Consider the following 17716-nt stretch of genomic DNA (forward strand, 5'->3'; position numbering starts at 1 on the left):
TTGTTTCGTGATACGATCCAATATGGCCGCCAGGCGGCCATTTTATTACAATTTTTTTCATATACAGAGCCATAACTCAGACATGTTTTAACCGATTTTATTCAAAGTTGGTACAAGGACATTGACCAATGTCATAGATATGTACGTTGATTTGTTTTGTGATACGATCCAATATGGCCGCCAGCGGCCATTTTATTACAATTTTTTCATATACAGAGCCATAACTCAGACATGTTTTAACCGATTTTATTCAAAGTTGGCACAAGGACATTGACCAATGTCATAGATATGCACGTCAATTTGTTTTGTGATACGATCCAATATGGCTGCTGTGTGGCCATTTTGTTATGATTTTTTCATATACAGAGGCATAACTCAGGCATATCTCAACCAATTTTATTCAAATGTGGTACAAGGACATTGACCTATGTCATACATATGTACGTTGATTTGTTATGTGATACGATCCAATATGGCCGCCAGGCGGCCATTTTATTACAATTTTTTTTATATACAGAGCCATAACTCAGACATGTTTCAACCGATTTTATTCAAAGTTGGTACAAGGAGATTGACTAATGTAATGCATATGCATGTTAATTTGTTATGTGATACGATCCAATTTTGTTACGATTTTTCATGTACAGAGCCATAATACTCTCAGGCATATCTCAACCGATTTTATTCAAAGTTGGTACAAGGACATTAACCTATGTCATACATATGTATGTCAATTTGTTTCATGATATGATCCAATATGGCTGCATGGCAGCCATTTTGTTACAATTTTTTCGTGTCCTTAGCCAAAACTTGGGCATGTCTCAACTAATTTATTCACCGATTTTATTCAAACTTAGTACAAGGACATTGACCTATGTCATACATATGCACATTGATTTGTTTTATGATACAATCCAATATGGCCGCCGTGTGGCCATTTTTTTCCGATTTTTTCATGTCCGGAACCATAACTCAGACATGTATCAAGCAAATTTATTCAAAGTTTGTACAAGGACATTGACTTATTTATACATATGTATGTCGATTGGTTTCACGAGATGGTCCAATATGGCCACATGGTAGCAATTTTGTTATGGTTGTTCCATGTCGAGAGCCATAACTCTGGCAAGTCTCAACTGATCTTATTCAAAGTTGGTACATGTACATTGACTTACGTCATACATATACATGTTGATTTTTTAAACAGTAAGATCAAATATCGCTGCATGGCGGTGATTTTGTTACAATTTTCAAATGTACAGAGCCATAACTCAGACATATTTCCACCAGTATCATTCAAAGTTGGTACAAGGACATTGACCTATTTCATACATATGCTCATCAATTTGTTCACGTCATGTAGCAGTAACATGTCAATTATTGAAGTTTCGTAAGTAGGTGATATGTCAAGAAATACGTACTGCATCAAACTCATGAAATTTTATACAGATGTTAACTGATGTTAAGCTCACATTGCTTTAACATTGAAAAAACATTTATCAGTGTCATTTTAATTAATTTGTAATTGCATAAGTAATGAACTTTCCTAATTAGGGTGATATAGCCACAAATTAATACAACGGCAAATGTGATGAAACTCGATACAGATGTTGATCTCATAGTGTTGTAAATACTGCATCAAACTTTATGAAATATGGTACCAGTGATAATCTGTCAAGTGTTAGAATTGTATGCAAAAATGTTTTACAACATCCTATTGATTAATCCTAGTTGACTCATTTTATGAACTTTAGGATGGTGGCCTACATTGGTTTTATGTTTTCATCACCATGGAACTCATTCTTGGCCATTGAGCGCCATCTGTATCAAAGTATTTTTATCACAGACCTAATTAATGAAGAGGACTCTATCCTCTCTGAGGACATGTAATCAAAGTACCCATTAATCCTTAAGACGCCATAGACTTTCATGCAATATAGCCTCCCATGCCAAGAACTTTTGAACCAATAAACTTGACATGTTACACTTCTTTTAGACAGGTACAGTGTGTTTCCTATGATTGGAAGCCCAGCCAAACCACTATGAATTTCAAAGATCAGGAAATGGAGAAGCTTCGAGAAGTCTTTCCATGTTTGGTTTAGCAAATGGGGGTGGGAAAATGGGCTTAAAATGCACATTTTTGGTTCAAAATGTATTGAAAATGAATAAAAGACTCTAAAAATAGATCTTATAGTCCAAAAACCTGCAAACTTTTACACATTTTAAATGTCATGAAAAGACATATTTTGGTGAAAATTTTCAGCAGCGGAACTTATCAAATGTAAATAATAAACAAACAAACAATTGTTGATATTTGTCAATAATACAAATACCACATACCCTTCAACACAGCTACACAAAAGCATATAACACAAGTGAAATATAGCTCAAGACAATTTTAATCAGCAACATGATTGAATTTCGTAAACAACATCTTATATTCATTTGTCGTTTATTTATTTATTTGTTTGTTTGTTTGTTTGTTTGTTTGTGTACTTCTTTCTGCATCGAACGGTGAAACCATGTAACCAGGAAAAATCTTTGTTTTTATTTTTTTATTTGGATTCTGATTGCTATCAGATATAATTCAATTGTTGTTGTTTTGGAATGAATGTTGCCATTAAAGTTAGAGAGGATATGTTTGAAAGATTTTGGCATTGCAAGTAAACACAAACAACTAATTTGATTGATATCATGAACAAGCTGCCATCTTACAAGGCAATTCAAATCAGAGCCTGTATTCGGCTACTTTATTAGCTACCCTGTGATTGGCAAACGACGAAAAATTTCACCACAAAAACGCACTATCTGAACTTCTGAGAAAATAAATTTGATTCAAGAACTAAATAAAATAAGTTTTAGGTACAATAAGGACGACATTCGCCTCTGAACGCTTTCGATAACCGTACTGGCCCTGACGTTTGATCGCGACGTCTCCGTAAATCATGACAGACAATGTGAACACATATGAAAGTTTGATCACGTATTTTGACGAGCACGCAACATAATTCGCCAGTAAATGAACAGAAACCAATAGATATGATATAAATAATTACATATCGGGTATATTTCGACAAAAGAATATGTTATAGACGTAGGAATATGACGCGAGGTCAACAGTTCGGAACGTGCCGTGTTGTATGTTTTGTACACACAAACCTGTGATCGGCGGCCATCTTGGCCGTCTCGATACACGGTGAAGAATGCCGCGATACCAAAGTTTACTTGACATAAACAGACCTGATCGCTCCAAAATCACATATTAAATTAAGATTTCGTGAAAATCCTTTCAAATTTCTTCATCATTAGTGTTTTCGGCCTAGAAAACCGAACTGACATACTCAAACTTGAGCTTTCAGAGAGGCTGGTCAATGCGATGGTCCGTGGTGACGCCATTCAAGCCTCTGTTCAACTTCAAAATCACGTTCGGCCGATCAAAAAAAGTCTTCATTTTCTCAGAGATTATCCTCAAAAAATACGAAAATATGTCATTTCTATAAGAAATGGCCAATAACTTGTCACAAAACGATCGTCTTTAGGATGTACAGCAGGAAAAAGCGTTCAGAATGTCTCTCACTTCAGCGAAGTCAGCGACCAGATCTGATTAGGTATTCACGGTAAAAATAGTCGACCCGAATTCCTCGAAAGGTCGCTCAAATTACTGGAAATTGCCTAGCTACAACTGATGATGTCATTATTTTAGTCCTTATATGGACCTGAAGTGGGTTCAAAGGGTAAGGAATGGATTTATTTGTCAGGTGACCTGTTATACGCGGGAAATCAAGTTCCAAACTTTGCCTGAGCGAACCTCAGGCGTGTACGGATATATCCGTGCATGGCGCTGAGCGTGAGTTGGGCGTGTACGGATATATACGGGCATGGCGTTTTAAGGGTTAACAAGTGGGGACTGTGTCATCAACGATGACTTGTTTTCAAACAGTTTCAACTTTGTTTTGACATAGCATAGACACTGTCTATGATTAAACAGCCTAATGGAGTGTATCTTATATGTTGGTGATGAAGGAATTAGGAAATATTTAATGAGATATCTAACACACATTCCACCCATAAAACATGAATTTAAAGATGTGTGTAACTTTAGACACAATCCGGTTTTGACCAAACAAATACCGGTAGACAAAAATGGAAAAAAGAGACATAATGTTAGTTGCCTAGTGTTTGGGTCAAGGTTAGGTTTTAGGATAAGCCAATGAAATGGTTCGTATAAAGACATTATTTCAGACCATTAACACCATATACCGTAGTTTTTATTTTAATGACATTTATAGTATTCATTTATTATATAATGCATGGTTAGACATACCGGTACAGTGTCAAGTTCAAGATTAACAGTTCAACATACAGCCGCAGACAACTCCGCATGGCGTAGTGGTAACGGGAGGAGTCTTTAATTCAGGCATCCGGGGTTCGATTCCTTATAGGTATAGAGTATAACTTAGATAGAAACACTTTTGAGGCATAGTGAAAGGTAAATCATGTTGCACCCAGTAGGAGACAGGGCTACAAAAGATGCACAATGTCATGCAATCTGAGCAATTGTATGGGAACCTTTTCATCATTTCCCATCTGACATCATTTCTGACAAAGCAATACCGGTATAGTTGTTATAAATAGTATTAGGGGGTAAATATCCTGGTGGTACAAGTCTTTGGTGGTATTGGTGTGTAATGGTTGGTGGTAATTACCTGGGGGGTGGGGATGGGGTTATATGTCTGGTGGTGATTGTCCAGAGGGTATTTGTCTGGGTGGTAACTGTCCTAAAACCGTTGTTGCATTTTATACTGCAGGTTTTAACTGACTGAATCCTGATCATCATCATTCAAAGTTTGTATTATTGGCAATTAAGGGCGTGATATTACAATCAATGAAATTGTTGTTTCCTTAGGTTCCTCAGAGGTAATGTGAAATGTCAAGAATGTATGAGTGGTACTTTTTCAGACACAGTTGACTCATTTTCACCATGTCGAAATCACACCAGGTAATGTACACTTACTGTTCTGTGTCAGTGTAGGGTGCAAAAGTCAAATGGCTTTGAAGTTACTTAAACAGAAGTAGATATTTTGTGAGGATTGAAGGTCACCAACAGTAAGTGATGTAGATTAGTGGATAGGCCGTACTGTCTACTATAAAACTGAATCAGCGAATACTTTCTCTAATGCCGCCTAACAAAGTAAATGCAGCCACTGACGTTTTAGCTCATATTTAGTACATCTATAAATACGAAAAAGAGCTTATATGGTGAGTTGGTGGCGTTTGTATGTATGTGTGTATGTTAGTTTGTGCGGATGTATGTCTGTCCAACTCAAAAACTCCCAGACCGCCGCGTCTACCATCTTAGTGTTTGGTGTACAGGTAGACCCAGGGGTGAGATGTGACTTTGTTCAAATGAATATGTCAGTGTCGGAAATATGCAAATGATGTAAGAAAAAGGGAAATCCTGCAAATGTGTTGGAGTGGTGGTATTAACTGAAACAACCTACACATCTAAGTGAGAGGTTCTATGAGGCATGACCTCATTTGTATGGGGTGTACCTTCTATGTGTTGGAGTGGTGGCAGTAACTGAAACAGCCTACACAATGAATCATTTCCTGACATTGTTCATGAACTGTTACATACCGTATTGGCAGACCTGCTCAAACTATGAGGGACTGTGTTGAAACATTCCTGTGCTATGTGCGTTCCTGAATTAAGTTGCCCTCCAGTACCGCTATACCCATACAGTTTCAGACCTTATTTACTTTTGTCATTGTTGTTTTTCTGGTTTAAATGTTTTTTGGATGGACCAATTCAAACCAAATGTGAATACACTGTCCTTGATGGTATTTTTTACAGACAAAACACAAAAACAATGTAGCAAATGTCATGAAATCTTTTTTTTATTGAAAAGGCGTGCTGGCGTTACGAGGAATGAATTTTTGAACATGTTCATAATGGATGTGTTAGACAAATATCTATCCATGTCTCGAACAACAAAAATGAAAAAAGGTTAAATTTCAACATTATCAGTGATTTTATCCAACTCATTAACTGGAGAGAAGGTTTTCCGCCTTTGGGAAAACAACCGACACTAAACACGGATAACGTCTATGGAAAACATTACGAATAGTTGCTTGTGTGTGGGGGGAAGGGGCAAAGGAGTCGGTCAGACAGTCGGCAACACTGTGCTTGTTGTCATTTGAATTTCATCTGGACATTTATAATAGACATGGGTGATGACAGTTACACAGCATTCTTGATATTTTCAAACTTCACAAATTACAAGTTTGTTCTTTTATGTATGAGTTAATTTACGATACCTTCAATTGCCTCATCATTTATCAAATTACTGTTCCATTCCATCACACTGCTATAGTACTGTGACATAAAGAGATAGGAAACCTTTTGTTCCAACTATCAACACAACTATGGGCAAACATGCAATATCTTACACAGGAAGTATTTTATGGAATACCCTACCACATGATATTAGATCAAAACCGTCTCTTTAATAGCTCCTTCCGACAATCCCTCAAAATAATGTTGACATATACATAGACATGATGGAGTATTATTTCCTGTTGCACAAGAATTGATGTACTAAAATATATGTTTATTAGATTAATCACAATTGTATTCATTAAGGAAATGGACTTTGACTAACATTTTTGCTTTTTTTTTTTCCATTTCCTATTTACCCTGTAACTTATATATGAATATCAAAAAAGTTCTGTGAAATTTACATTTATTTGTAAAAAAGGGTAAATAAATTATTATTATTATTATTATAATTATTATTATTATTATTATATACGATGGCAGCAATCTATATTGAACTGCTTGCTGCAGCATTTGTTCGGTAGATGCTGTCCTAGTCCTGCATATGATGCTGTGTGTTTCTTGCATTATACAACCCTGGGAGTAACTTTTTGTTACAATTAGAATACAAATTGAATCTTTTGTTTGATTTGTTGCTTGATTGAATAGGTGGTATGCCTTTGATGACATTTATTTTAGGTGTTGTGCGTGCCTGAAAAAAACGTCAGTGGCTGCGTTATTTTGTTGCGCAGCACAACAGAGAATCCAAGCTGACTCCGTTTTTGTAGTAAAATTGAATTAGCTGGAAAATGTATGGATCTTGATGTTAAAAAATATATAACTCAAAAAGATAAATTTGTGAGTAAAACATGATTTTATTATTTAATGATCTTAAGTAAGGTGAGCTACATGTACAGTTATACTCACTGGCACTACCGGTATTTCCTGTATTGTTTGAAACACAAAAATTGTATTGATTTTTTAGCTTCAGTATTTTGTCTTTTTTATTGAAACCAATTTCAGCATTGGATCATTGGTTCAATGTTTCACTAATTGTGTCGTTATATGAAACTCTGAAGAATGGTCATCATTCAATACAATTCTGCGATCATGATGCTGTTGTCTATTTCCCAAATCTGGACCTACACAGTTCACTTCAAGTGATGAAATCTTATTTTGCCATATGCCCTGAAATATCTGACAGTTACTGCGTATTCCCAAGTATAGACACAATTTGTCACAGTGGACCAAATGACGTGTAGCACCATGAACAAAGGAAACATACAATTCAATTTGTCTTGAGATACAATACATAGTGCATCCACAAAGTGAAAATGTTATAAAGTTAGCCAGCTCTGTCATTTTCTGTGAAGTATCTTCCAGTTTGAACAATCAGTATGCATGTTGTTCATTGATTGAAATTAGTTGCCAATTTTTACCAATGTAATATATTTAAGCAAATTAACAGTTCTATACTCACATGTGCTTTTTGCTCGTCTACAAAGAACAAGTATTGCTTCTCCACCGAGCGGATCAGATTTACAAGACCTGACTACATATCAGATATATTTTACTCTTTTCAGGTGCGAGGATGATTTTGAGGTAGAGACACTAGGCTCGAGGGAATCTGATACAAAATGCATACGTATATCTGAAATAAATCCAAGTGCCAGTCTTCCTACCACATCAAGTGCCAACCCTAGTAAGTAAACCACCTTATAGGGACAAAGTCACTTTGTTTTGACTTTTTATCACTAATATACTGTTATATTAATGACAAGTTACTGATGTTGTTAGACTTATTGAAAGATGTCTAAAAATGGTTGACCATGGACAATTTCCATCCCGTTTGAGTGCAGAGTGTAGAAAAAACTCGGCTCAAGGGTTAACACCAGGCTGGTATTAAAGGCCCATGAGCTGCAACTCTGCGAAATTTGTCCAACTTCAAGGTACCTATAATTCCCTCAGATATTAATTGCAATCTACAAATTGAATGATATAGTCATTAACTATGCTTCAACAACATTTGCTTACATGTATGGCAGAATTGGCAGATTTTTGTTCATTTTAAATTTAACGCTATTTTCAAAATCTTGCCATATTATGTGGAAAACAGAAAATTTTTGTCAAAGTGGAGTGAATCTCTTTCCTTTCCTTTCAGTCTTTTTCTGCCAACGTGATCATGTTGTATTTGTAAGATTCAAATTTGCACATGCGTTATTTATGCTGTTTATCATGTAGTTGCATGGAGGTGACCATATTTGGGTGTGGCACCCGTTTATTATTTGTCTTACTGAAACCTCCCCACGCAGTCCCACTCAGGGGATAATTATACTTGAGTAAACATCTCTCAGTAAGAACATTTCTATGAGCTAATTTTAATCTAAATATAAAGTCATGAAAATGAGTCAAAAGTTGCAGCTCATGTGCCTTAAATCCCGGCCTGATATGAAGGTCAAATCATGACACACCCAAATATGAACTGCTACTCAGTATCACATGTCATTCTGGTATTTGTAACAAAATCTGTATTGTGTGGCACCTTTCACATATAATAACACCAGCTTTCATAAACTGTAGCAATCCTCGTCTCTCAGTAAACCCACTGGAATACAACGTAGTCCATGTTGTCCAGAGGTCACAAACAAAACACACTGTGTGTGTGAAGCACATGGAGTTATTTTTGAATATTTTTCAAATAATTCATTAACATTATTTGGCAAACTGATGGCTAATACCTTAGTAAGTATTTACTGTATTTAATGTATTCTTAAAATTGCAAAAAGTTAAAAAGATAGCTCCTTTATGTGTACTGCTTTCATCAGCCATGACACAATTAAATCCAAGCTTCTTTAAAAACCACCAGAGCTCCACATGTGAGCCTGTTAGTTAGGGTGACTGTCTCATGTGGACAACAATTTCAGAAACTATAACAGTATAACACTGTCACAACTTGAAATATTCCATCACCAGAACCTCATGGCGGAAATGCGAATATTTGGATTGGAATTGGAATTGCTGGCTTCATTGCAGTTATAATTATTCTAGCAATTGTTATCTACAAATGGAAGAAACAAAGAAGAACAAACAGACGAAGGCAGTCTCATGGTATGCAAGTCGTACTTTCTTTCCTTTTTAGCTCCCATTTGCCATACATATATGGCAATTTGGAGGTTATATGGTTGCAAAAAGTCTGTAAGTGAGATGTATGTCTGTATGTATGTATGTATGTATGTATGTATGTATGGATGGATGTCTGTCTGTCCAACGCAAAAATTCAAGAACTGCTGCACAGATTAAGCTGATTTTTGGTGTAGTGATGCCACATATGGTGTAGATGTGCAGTTCTTAAAATGAATTTTTAGTCTCATAGATATGCAAATGAGGTAGAAAAATGGGCGAAAATTGTCAAAAATCAATAACTCAGGAACTACTCATCTGATCATTGTCATATTTGGTTTTTAGGTACCTTAGGCCCAATTCATATAAACATATACATTTGATGTCAATATTGATGCTTTCTACTTTTTAATGATTTTTTTTTCTTTTTTTTTTGCCATTTTAGTAAAAATCTTTTTGGGCAATTATTGCAATTTGTTTAAAAAAATCTTCTTTGAAACTGTGTATGCCATTACTTTCTAATTGGGTGTGCAGGTTCCTAGGAGTGACCTGAAGATGACTCTGTGAACTCCAGGTGAAATTTGCAAATTTTGTGGTACTTTTTGCCATGCTTTCAAATTTGGTACACAGGTGAAATGTAGTAGGTCATTCATTCAAAGTCAAGTACTGCCTGTGTGAATGAGCAGATTATGATTGTGCTGTTCCAGGCTGAGGTGTTATTTATAGGAATGATGCAATGTTAGACAGTAATGTTTTAACTGAATTTGACTTGCATTGTATGTAACTCTTGTACTGTATAAACCCTATCAATTCACCCAGAAAAAAATAATTAATATGATTTTAAATAATTGAATTAATTAGGAAATCAACAAAGCCAAAATAATTTTAGTGTAGAATTATTAGAAAGTTCAACTTTTTTGACAGTTCATAGTGTATGGCGCGTAATCAAGGCCAATATTCAAACTCCCAATTTTCAACTATCGAACTCAACATTCAACTATCGAACTCAACATTTGGGATTCCTATTCCCCATTTTCAACTTTCGAACTCCACATTTTCAACTATCGAACTCAACATTCAATATTCAAACTCCACATTTTCAACTATCGAACTCAACATTTTCAACTTTCGAACTCAACATTTGGGATTCGTATTCTCCCTAGGCATCCCTAACTTGCTTCATTGTAGTTACCCACGTTTTTCCTTCTGGGCTATACTACGCCAGAAGGCGTCATAGATACGTCACATGACGTTTCGGAGTTTTAGAGTTATTCCTATGTGATGTTATAGAGGGTCCAAAAATATGAACCGGAAACACTTGTGATGCTATAACATCAAGATTTACTGCCAACCTCCGCTATCACTTAATTCGGTCGCTATCATATCGTCTAATGACAAGAGCATGAGTTTGTGGCTCGCCATGGCTTATTTTTAAACACTAACAACAAAAAGACAACTCAGACACTAAACACACCAAAGCACATACAAGACGAGATGGCTGATGTGTGAAGCCACTTTCCCTTTATTACACCGTGACCACTATGTTCAACATCATGTATTTCACGTTGAGCGGCTTGCACCAGCTGGACAATACGCTCACTACATATTCCAATGCCACTTAACTGTGACAAATGTCTAACAAGACTCTCACACCTACGTGACACATCTCGCCGTCTGTTAGGCTGGTCAAGATCAAGTAGCAGCCTAGACAAACTACCACTGACGTGGTCACGAACGAACTCGGTGTCGTCCATATTCAAAATTAACTGTGAGGTCACCATGTGTTTGGGACTCCCTAACAAAGTGATAAGTAATATCATGTAAAATGACACCGACGATTTTTTAAAGTCGTATTGACTATATGTATGCTCATTTTGGCTTGTGTTCGCTGGCTAGTGGTCTAGGGGGACCTATGACTTCGATAGTTGAAAATGGGGAATATGAATCCAAAATGTTGAGTTCCATAGTTGAAAATGTGGAGTTTGAAAGTTGAAAATGTGGAGTTCAATAGTTGAAAATGTGGAGTTCGAAAGTTGAAAATGTGGAGTTTCAGGGGTGAGCAAATCCATTTTGAATCCAGTGGTCCCCGGACCAGTAGCAAAAACAATTCAGTGGTCCTGCAACTTGGTCTGGTGGTCCTCCTTTCCCCCCATTTTTTTTGTAAATTGTAATAAATAAAATCACGAGCATAATCAACATTCGCTTTAATTTCAATAAAAATCAAGCGTAGTGATGTTGGGGTGATGTATTTCTATTGTCCTGATGCGCGTTGCGCTTCCGTTACACTGTTTATTCGCGTAAAGAGATTATCGCAACTTGGTCTAACATTAGCATAAATGATGACACCATTTTTACCTAACATGCAATGAACTAAAGGACAATTCGCATGCGTACATTGGCTGTGTTTCGTATTTACACGTGCTGGTTGCGTTTGACTGGACTACACTTGCAGTCAACTCAACACCAATGTAATCATTACGACCATGATTTCATTTCTCTTGATGACAAGACATCGATTTCAACACCATTTCAGAGGAACAGAGTGAAGAGGTCTAAAGTGTTCCGATTGTATAACTTAAAGTTTAAGTTAAAACGAAGTTCACATGCCCCGTCCGTGAAAACGAGTGCATAAGTGCATGGAGCCAGCGGTTTTCGAGGACATAGGACATCGAAACAAAAATGACCTTTCTTAAATGTAAATTTTCCTATTCGTAGCGGCATTGTTTTACAGCTACCGGGAGATCTGTGTGACACATCAAGCACGTGGCTCGATAGGGCTTCATGACACGCCAGAAAAATCGCAATGGGGTTTGAATCAAAACAATATTTTTCACATAAATTCCCGCCAATGGATACGTTTGATCACAAAAATTGCGTCGTCAGTTTATTTTAAATAGTGTTACTAGTACCAAATCAAGAAAATCTACATTAAAATACATGTAGTACGCAAGGCACAGCAATCAAAAAAGATTTCAAAGAATCGAACATCGACTCTGCGAGGGTCGCAAAAAAAATGGCGTTCGGCCGAGTTTGGGTCATCTGCTTTTCTATCCTTCCTTTATACTTTGATTTGCAGTTATTGAATCGCTAAAATAAGTTGAAATTGCTTTCAATCAGATAAATAGGTCCCAATCGAACTTATTTGACCAGTCATCAAAACGAAAAACCATGAATATTTCGACTCTTCACACAACGAGAATACAGATCGTCAGTGGACGCCATTTTCTAAATTGCGGAGCAAAGCATTACACAATAAACTATCAGTTTGCGTCTCATTATAAACCTTTATTCAAAAACTGGGTTCGTCAGTTTAATTTTACGTATACTTAATCACAAGAACAGACATCAGAATGAAACAGACCGTCATAATTTTGCAGTGTAGAGCGAACAAAAATTCATGTTCTCCTGACACATTATGAAAGACGCAATTCAATGAAAATCACCTAAACGCGATAGCTGAAAATAGATTAGGAATAAAAAGATCACCGGCAAGAAATATTGCTTATTGAGAATACACTGACATTTCAAAGTAGCTGTATACTTTACGGCCGATTCAGGCTAGTTTCTTCGTCGAAGACGACACCACCGTACCCACTCTTTGAGGGGACGCTACAGCTGGTGTGACGTCATCAACAGCGAACGCCAGCGCAACGCGCATCCTACCAGCTAATCCCCTCGTTCGCACATTTTGACAAGAGCGTTTCCGACCGATTGATGGAGGGACAGTGTTTCCACATTGTGCTGGACTATTTTGCCAGCTGTTTTCTGACAAAATCATATCTCAAATGATTAGCTATAGTCATTCAAAGAACCTGCTCTTTATGCAGAACAAAGTTGACTCAATGCAGCAGACGATCGACCACTGCTGTGTGAGCTCTATTCAATTACTGTACTGTCTATAGAAACAGCATGATCGGCAACTACAAGTCACTTCAGCAATACTGGGTACCCCTATTGACCCTGTTGCGTGAAAGATGATGTAAGTGGCAGTGGAAGTCACCTGATACCAAATATGACCGAGAATGATGGCAGTGCAGGACTGGCAACGTTGTGTACATGCTTACGGGTATCGGATTGCGCACTTTGCTATCTTTTTGTGTCTGTTATTTTTGATTATCTACTGGTCCGTCGGACCAGACAAAGTGAAAAACTAATGGTCCGCGGCAAAAAATCGATGGTCCCGGACCTCGGACCACTGGATTTGCTCACCCCTGAGTTTGATAGTTGAAAATTGGAAGTTTGAAAGTTGAAAATGTGGAGTTCGATAGTTGAAAATTGGGAGTTCGAATATTGGCCTTGATTACGCGCCATAATAGTGAAATGCTTACCATCTTGGATGATTAAAACATGTAAAGGAAACTTTCCTGAATCCAAACTTTGACATATTCTGTACCGTCATGTATTTTCCCTGTATGCTATCTAAACGAAATTACTCATAATAGTTTGTTATGATAGGTTGGTCAAAGAAATAGAGATAGAGAAAGTTCCAATTTCCATTTATGGTCAACTTAGTAAGGATAAAATAAAATTACTTTTGAGGAAAAAATAGAGTGGTCAATTAAAAAAGTGGTCAAAGTGATAGGGCTTTTATGGTAAAGCTGGGCTATAAGATTCCTCATGTTCTATTTATAGCAATTATGCAATCTGTGTAAACAGAGCAATGAAAGTGTTACATGATTTCTTATAATGCTTTTGATGACCTTGAACTTCATAAGCTGCAAACATTTGTCTCTTCATTGTGCTTTCTCTGAGTACCTACAGTCTCAACTTATTCAACAGAACTTACTTGCAATGTTAATTTGAAAATGTGCGAGGTTAATAGGATGAAAATACTGATAAAGATAACAATGGAAGATTCTTTATAACCTGACAGATATGCTGTTTTTTAGCTCACATTTGGTTTTACCAATGTGAGTTTATCGTATAGGCTGAAGTCGATGGCGTCTGTATGTATTTGTGTATGTATGTATGTATGTACAGTATGTCCGTCAACATCAAAAACACGCAAACCGCTGCACGTTTCAGCTTGGTATTTGGTGTGTGGATGCATCCTGGGCTATAGATGGGATTTTGTTCAAATGAAGTCTGCATTGCCAAAATTATGCAAATGAGCTTACAAAATGTGAAAATGATTAAGAATTAATAACTCAAGAACCGCTTTTTGATTGCTTTGAAAATTTGTGTGCAAGTACCTTAGGTGAACCTTATACAGTTTTATGAATATTGTGAAGATATCCTTAATTTTATATTTTTGCTGAATTTTTGTGATTTTTTCTCATTTTCAGTAAAAATTCTTCTTCTCTGAAACCACCAGCCCAATGGCTCTCAAATTTGAGTTGGATCTTTGCGAGGGTGTTACTCTCTTAATTTGTTGAAATTATGACAAAATTGGGAAAATTACTATTTTTGTGCAATTTTGTCACTTTTGGTCAAAAAATCTTAGACAGTATTTCCTTTTTAAAACCCCCTGGACAGACAGCTTTCATATTTGGTACACAGACGTACAGAGATGACAATAGTTAGATATGTGGAAATTGTCCTGAAATATAAAAAATTGTATTTTTAAGACAATATTGTCATTTTTGGTCAAGAAAACTTTATCTCAACATTACTTGTTTGATAGCTTTGTAATTTGGTATAAAGTCCCTTGTTGATAGCTTTGTAATTTGGTATAAAGTCCCGAAAGATGTTATTAGATAAATTTTCGCTCAAAGTGTTGGGAAACCCCAAATTTGTATATTTTAGGTACTTTTCTCAGATTGTGACCTTAAATGACCTACACCAACCCAGGATATGTTGTGAGACAATTTTGAAGGCTGTGAACATAATTTTGTCATATTTGGTACCAATTTGTAGGAAAATTTGATCCAGAAAACAAAGCTGAGGTGATTTTTTTCATTTTGGACCAATTTTTGCAACTTTTCTATGTAAGACATACAAGAACTGATGAGAAATTTGGATCCAGGATAATTCCAGATGTTGTAATCACCGCCCACAGTGGAAGGCATTTCACTATCTGTAACTAACTTAAGTGCTGTTTACATTAGAATGATAACACTCATGGCATTAATTAAAAATCTCCAAGGTTGTAAATGTACTTCCTGTCATTCGGTCTTATGTAATACCAAGGGTGGAACATTTGATATTCAGGAGGGGGTAGGGTCTAGAAGATCGATGATGCAGCATTACTTTTTTACCAGATCCCTTGTGCATTTTTTGCCCACTCCCACATTTTCTTTTTATCAAGCCTTCTCTGTTTTTTGTTGTTGACATTTGCTTATGTATTTAGGATCTGCTTGTCCCATTGCTTAGAAGTTGATATGCATGTTCCTAAAGATGACCTCCAGTACCTAAGTTGGAGACCTTATTTGCTTTTGTCATTCTTGTTTTTCTTGGTTTAAATATTTCTCCAATGGACCAATTCAAACCGAATGTGAGCACATAGTGTCCTTGACGGTATTTTTATGATGTAATCTTGATAAGCAAGGCATGTTTACTTTAATTAGAATGTAATTAATTCTTGTTTATATTATAAGCAGTAGTATCAAGTTGACCAAGCTGATATTGATAGGTAGGTCGGCTGTTGGAGGTTAAAAGCTGTAAAAATAAATGTATGTATGTATGCATGTCTATCTGTCTGTCTGTCTGTACGTATGTATGTATATATGTATGTATGTATGCATGTATGTATGTATGTATGTTAGTATGTGCAGATGTATGTCCGTCCACATTAAAAACTCCTAAACCGCAGCACCTACCATCTTAGTATTTGGTGTACAGGTGCACCCAGGGGTGGAGATGTGAATTTGTTCAAATGAACATGTCAGTGTCAAAAATATGCAAATGAGGAAAAAAAAGGGAAAATCCTGCAAATTGCTAAAACTCTGTAACCACTGCCCAGATTTGGTTGAAACTTGGTATGCAGGTTCTTTATAGTGACTTTATAGTTACATTTCTTCAAATTGTGGTGAAATTTTGAAAGTTGTATTTTTTGGGCGCTTTCTTATTTTGGTCAAAAAATCTTCTTTTCTTAAAGCCTTCATCCCATTGCCTTGAAAACTTGTATGTATGATCCTAGGGTTGGCCTTTGTCAGATTTGTTCAAATTGTGGTGAAATTTTCTTATTTGTATTTTGGGGGCAATTTTCCCCATTTTTTTGTTAAAAACTCATTTTCCTCCCAAAGTATTTGTTGGATTGCTTTAAAACATAATAGTCTTGATCCTAGGTTGTTTTCTGTCAGATGTGTACGTAAAAGTCATTATGAGATGGAGCATTTCATATTGCTGGGTATAAGATAAATTTAGACTTGCAATGGAATTTTCTTAGTATTCAACCTGTAACAATGCAATGTCATGTGTTAGTCAGGTGGCTTAACAAAAATATCGTTACACGGATGACAAAAGTGCCAAATTTGCTACAGATGTTCGCATATATGTGTAGATCAATGTTAGCTATTGCTCCAAAAATTTGGGCCACCGGAAAGGCTCGATGACGTCATAAATTCAAAATGGCCGCCATTATAACGCTTAAACATGGTAAAATACGTCTAATTCAGGCAGTTTTCAATATTTTTTGAATAAACCGACACAAACATCCCAAATTACAAATACAACATAAAATTGATGCAAATCAATTATTATGATGACGTCATAAAGCCAAAATGGCTGACCGAATTCAAAATATCCCCCATATTATCGTTTAATAATGTTTCAAATTAAGCGTGTTTCCAGCATTTTATCACCTGTACTGAAATTAACACCCAAATTACAGACAAAACATATAATTGATACAAATTCATCATTGTGATGACGTCATAAACCAAAATGGCGACCGAAAATTAAAAATGACCTATTAGGCCAGGAAGAAAAAATAAATTGTTCATCGGAATCGCCGCTTCTATTTTGGCATATTTGGAAATTTTTTTTTTTTTTCGATCGCGGCAAATTCTTACTTCCGCATTACAAATATTTTTAGTACTGCCGATGGTGGCGCCCTACACTGTGTCGGGTTTTCGCGGGCACGGGATTTTGAATTAGACTTCATTCGTGTTCGGACTTAGTTGTCCGCCAACACGTTGTTACGGTGGCCCAAAACTACCTGTTCTCCGCATTCAAAGTCTGCGTCGCATTCAATTGTTTTTCTCTCACATATGTCTCCGCATTCAAAGTCTGCGTCGCATTCAATTGTTTTTCTCTCACATATGTCTCCGCATTCAAAGTCTGCGTCGCAATCAAATGTTTTTCTCTCACATAAGCTTATGTCTCCGCGTTCAAAGTCTG

General features: G+C 36.4%; 1 protein-coding gene across 1 annotated transcript in view; it reads left to right on the plus strand.

Moving 5' to 3' along the window:
• The window catches only part of LOC139137637 (uncharacterized), a 47239-nt gene that overhangs the window by 13468 nt on the left and 16055 nt on the right, over nucleotides 1-17716 (plus strand). Inside the window, exons 4-6 of the mRNA XM_070705832.1 lie at nucleotides 4907-4999; nucleotides 7900-8018; nucleotides 9290-9424. Of these exons, the coding sequence (XP_070561933.1) occupies nucleotides 9422-9424 (3 nt within the window). The 5' untranslated portion in view covers nucleotides 4907-4999; nucleotides 7900-8018; nucleotides 9290-9421. The remainder of the gene's footprint in view (nucleotides 1-4906; nucleotides 5000-7899; nucleotides 8019-9289; nucleotides 9425-17716) is intronic.

The sequence above is a fragment of the Ptychodera flava genome, chromosome 7, assembly GCF_041260155.1.
Source record: "Ptychodera flava strain L36383 chromosome 7, AS_Pfla_20210202, whole genome shotgun sequence".
NCBI lineage: Eukaryota > Metazoa > Hemichordata > Enteropneusta > Ptychoderidae > Ptychodera > Ptychodera flava.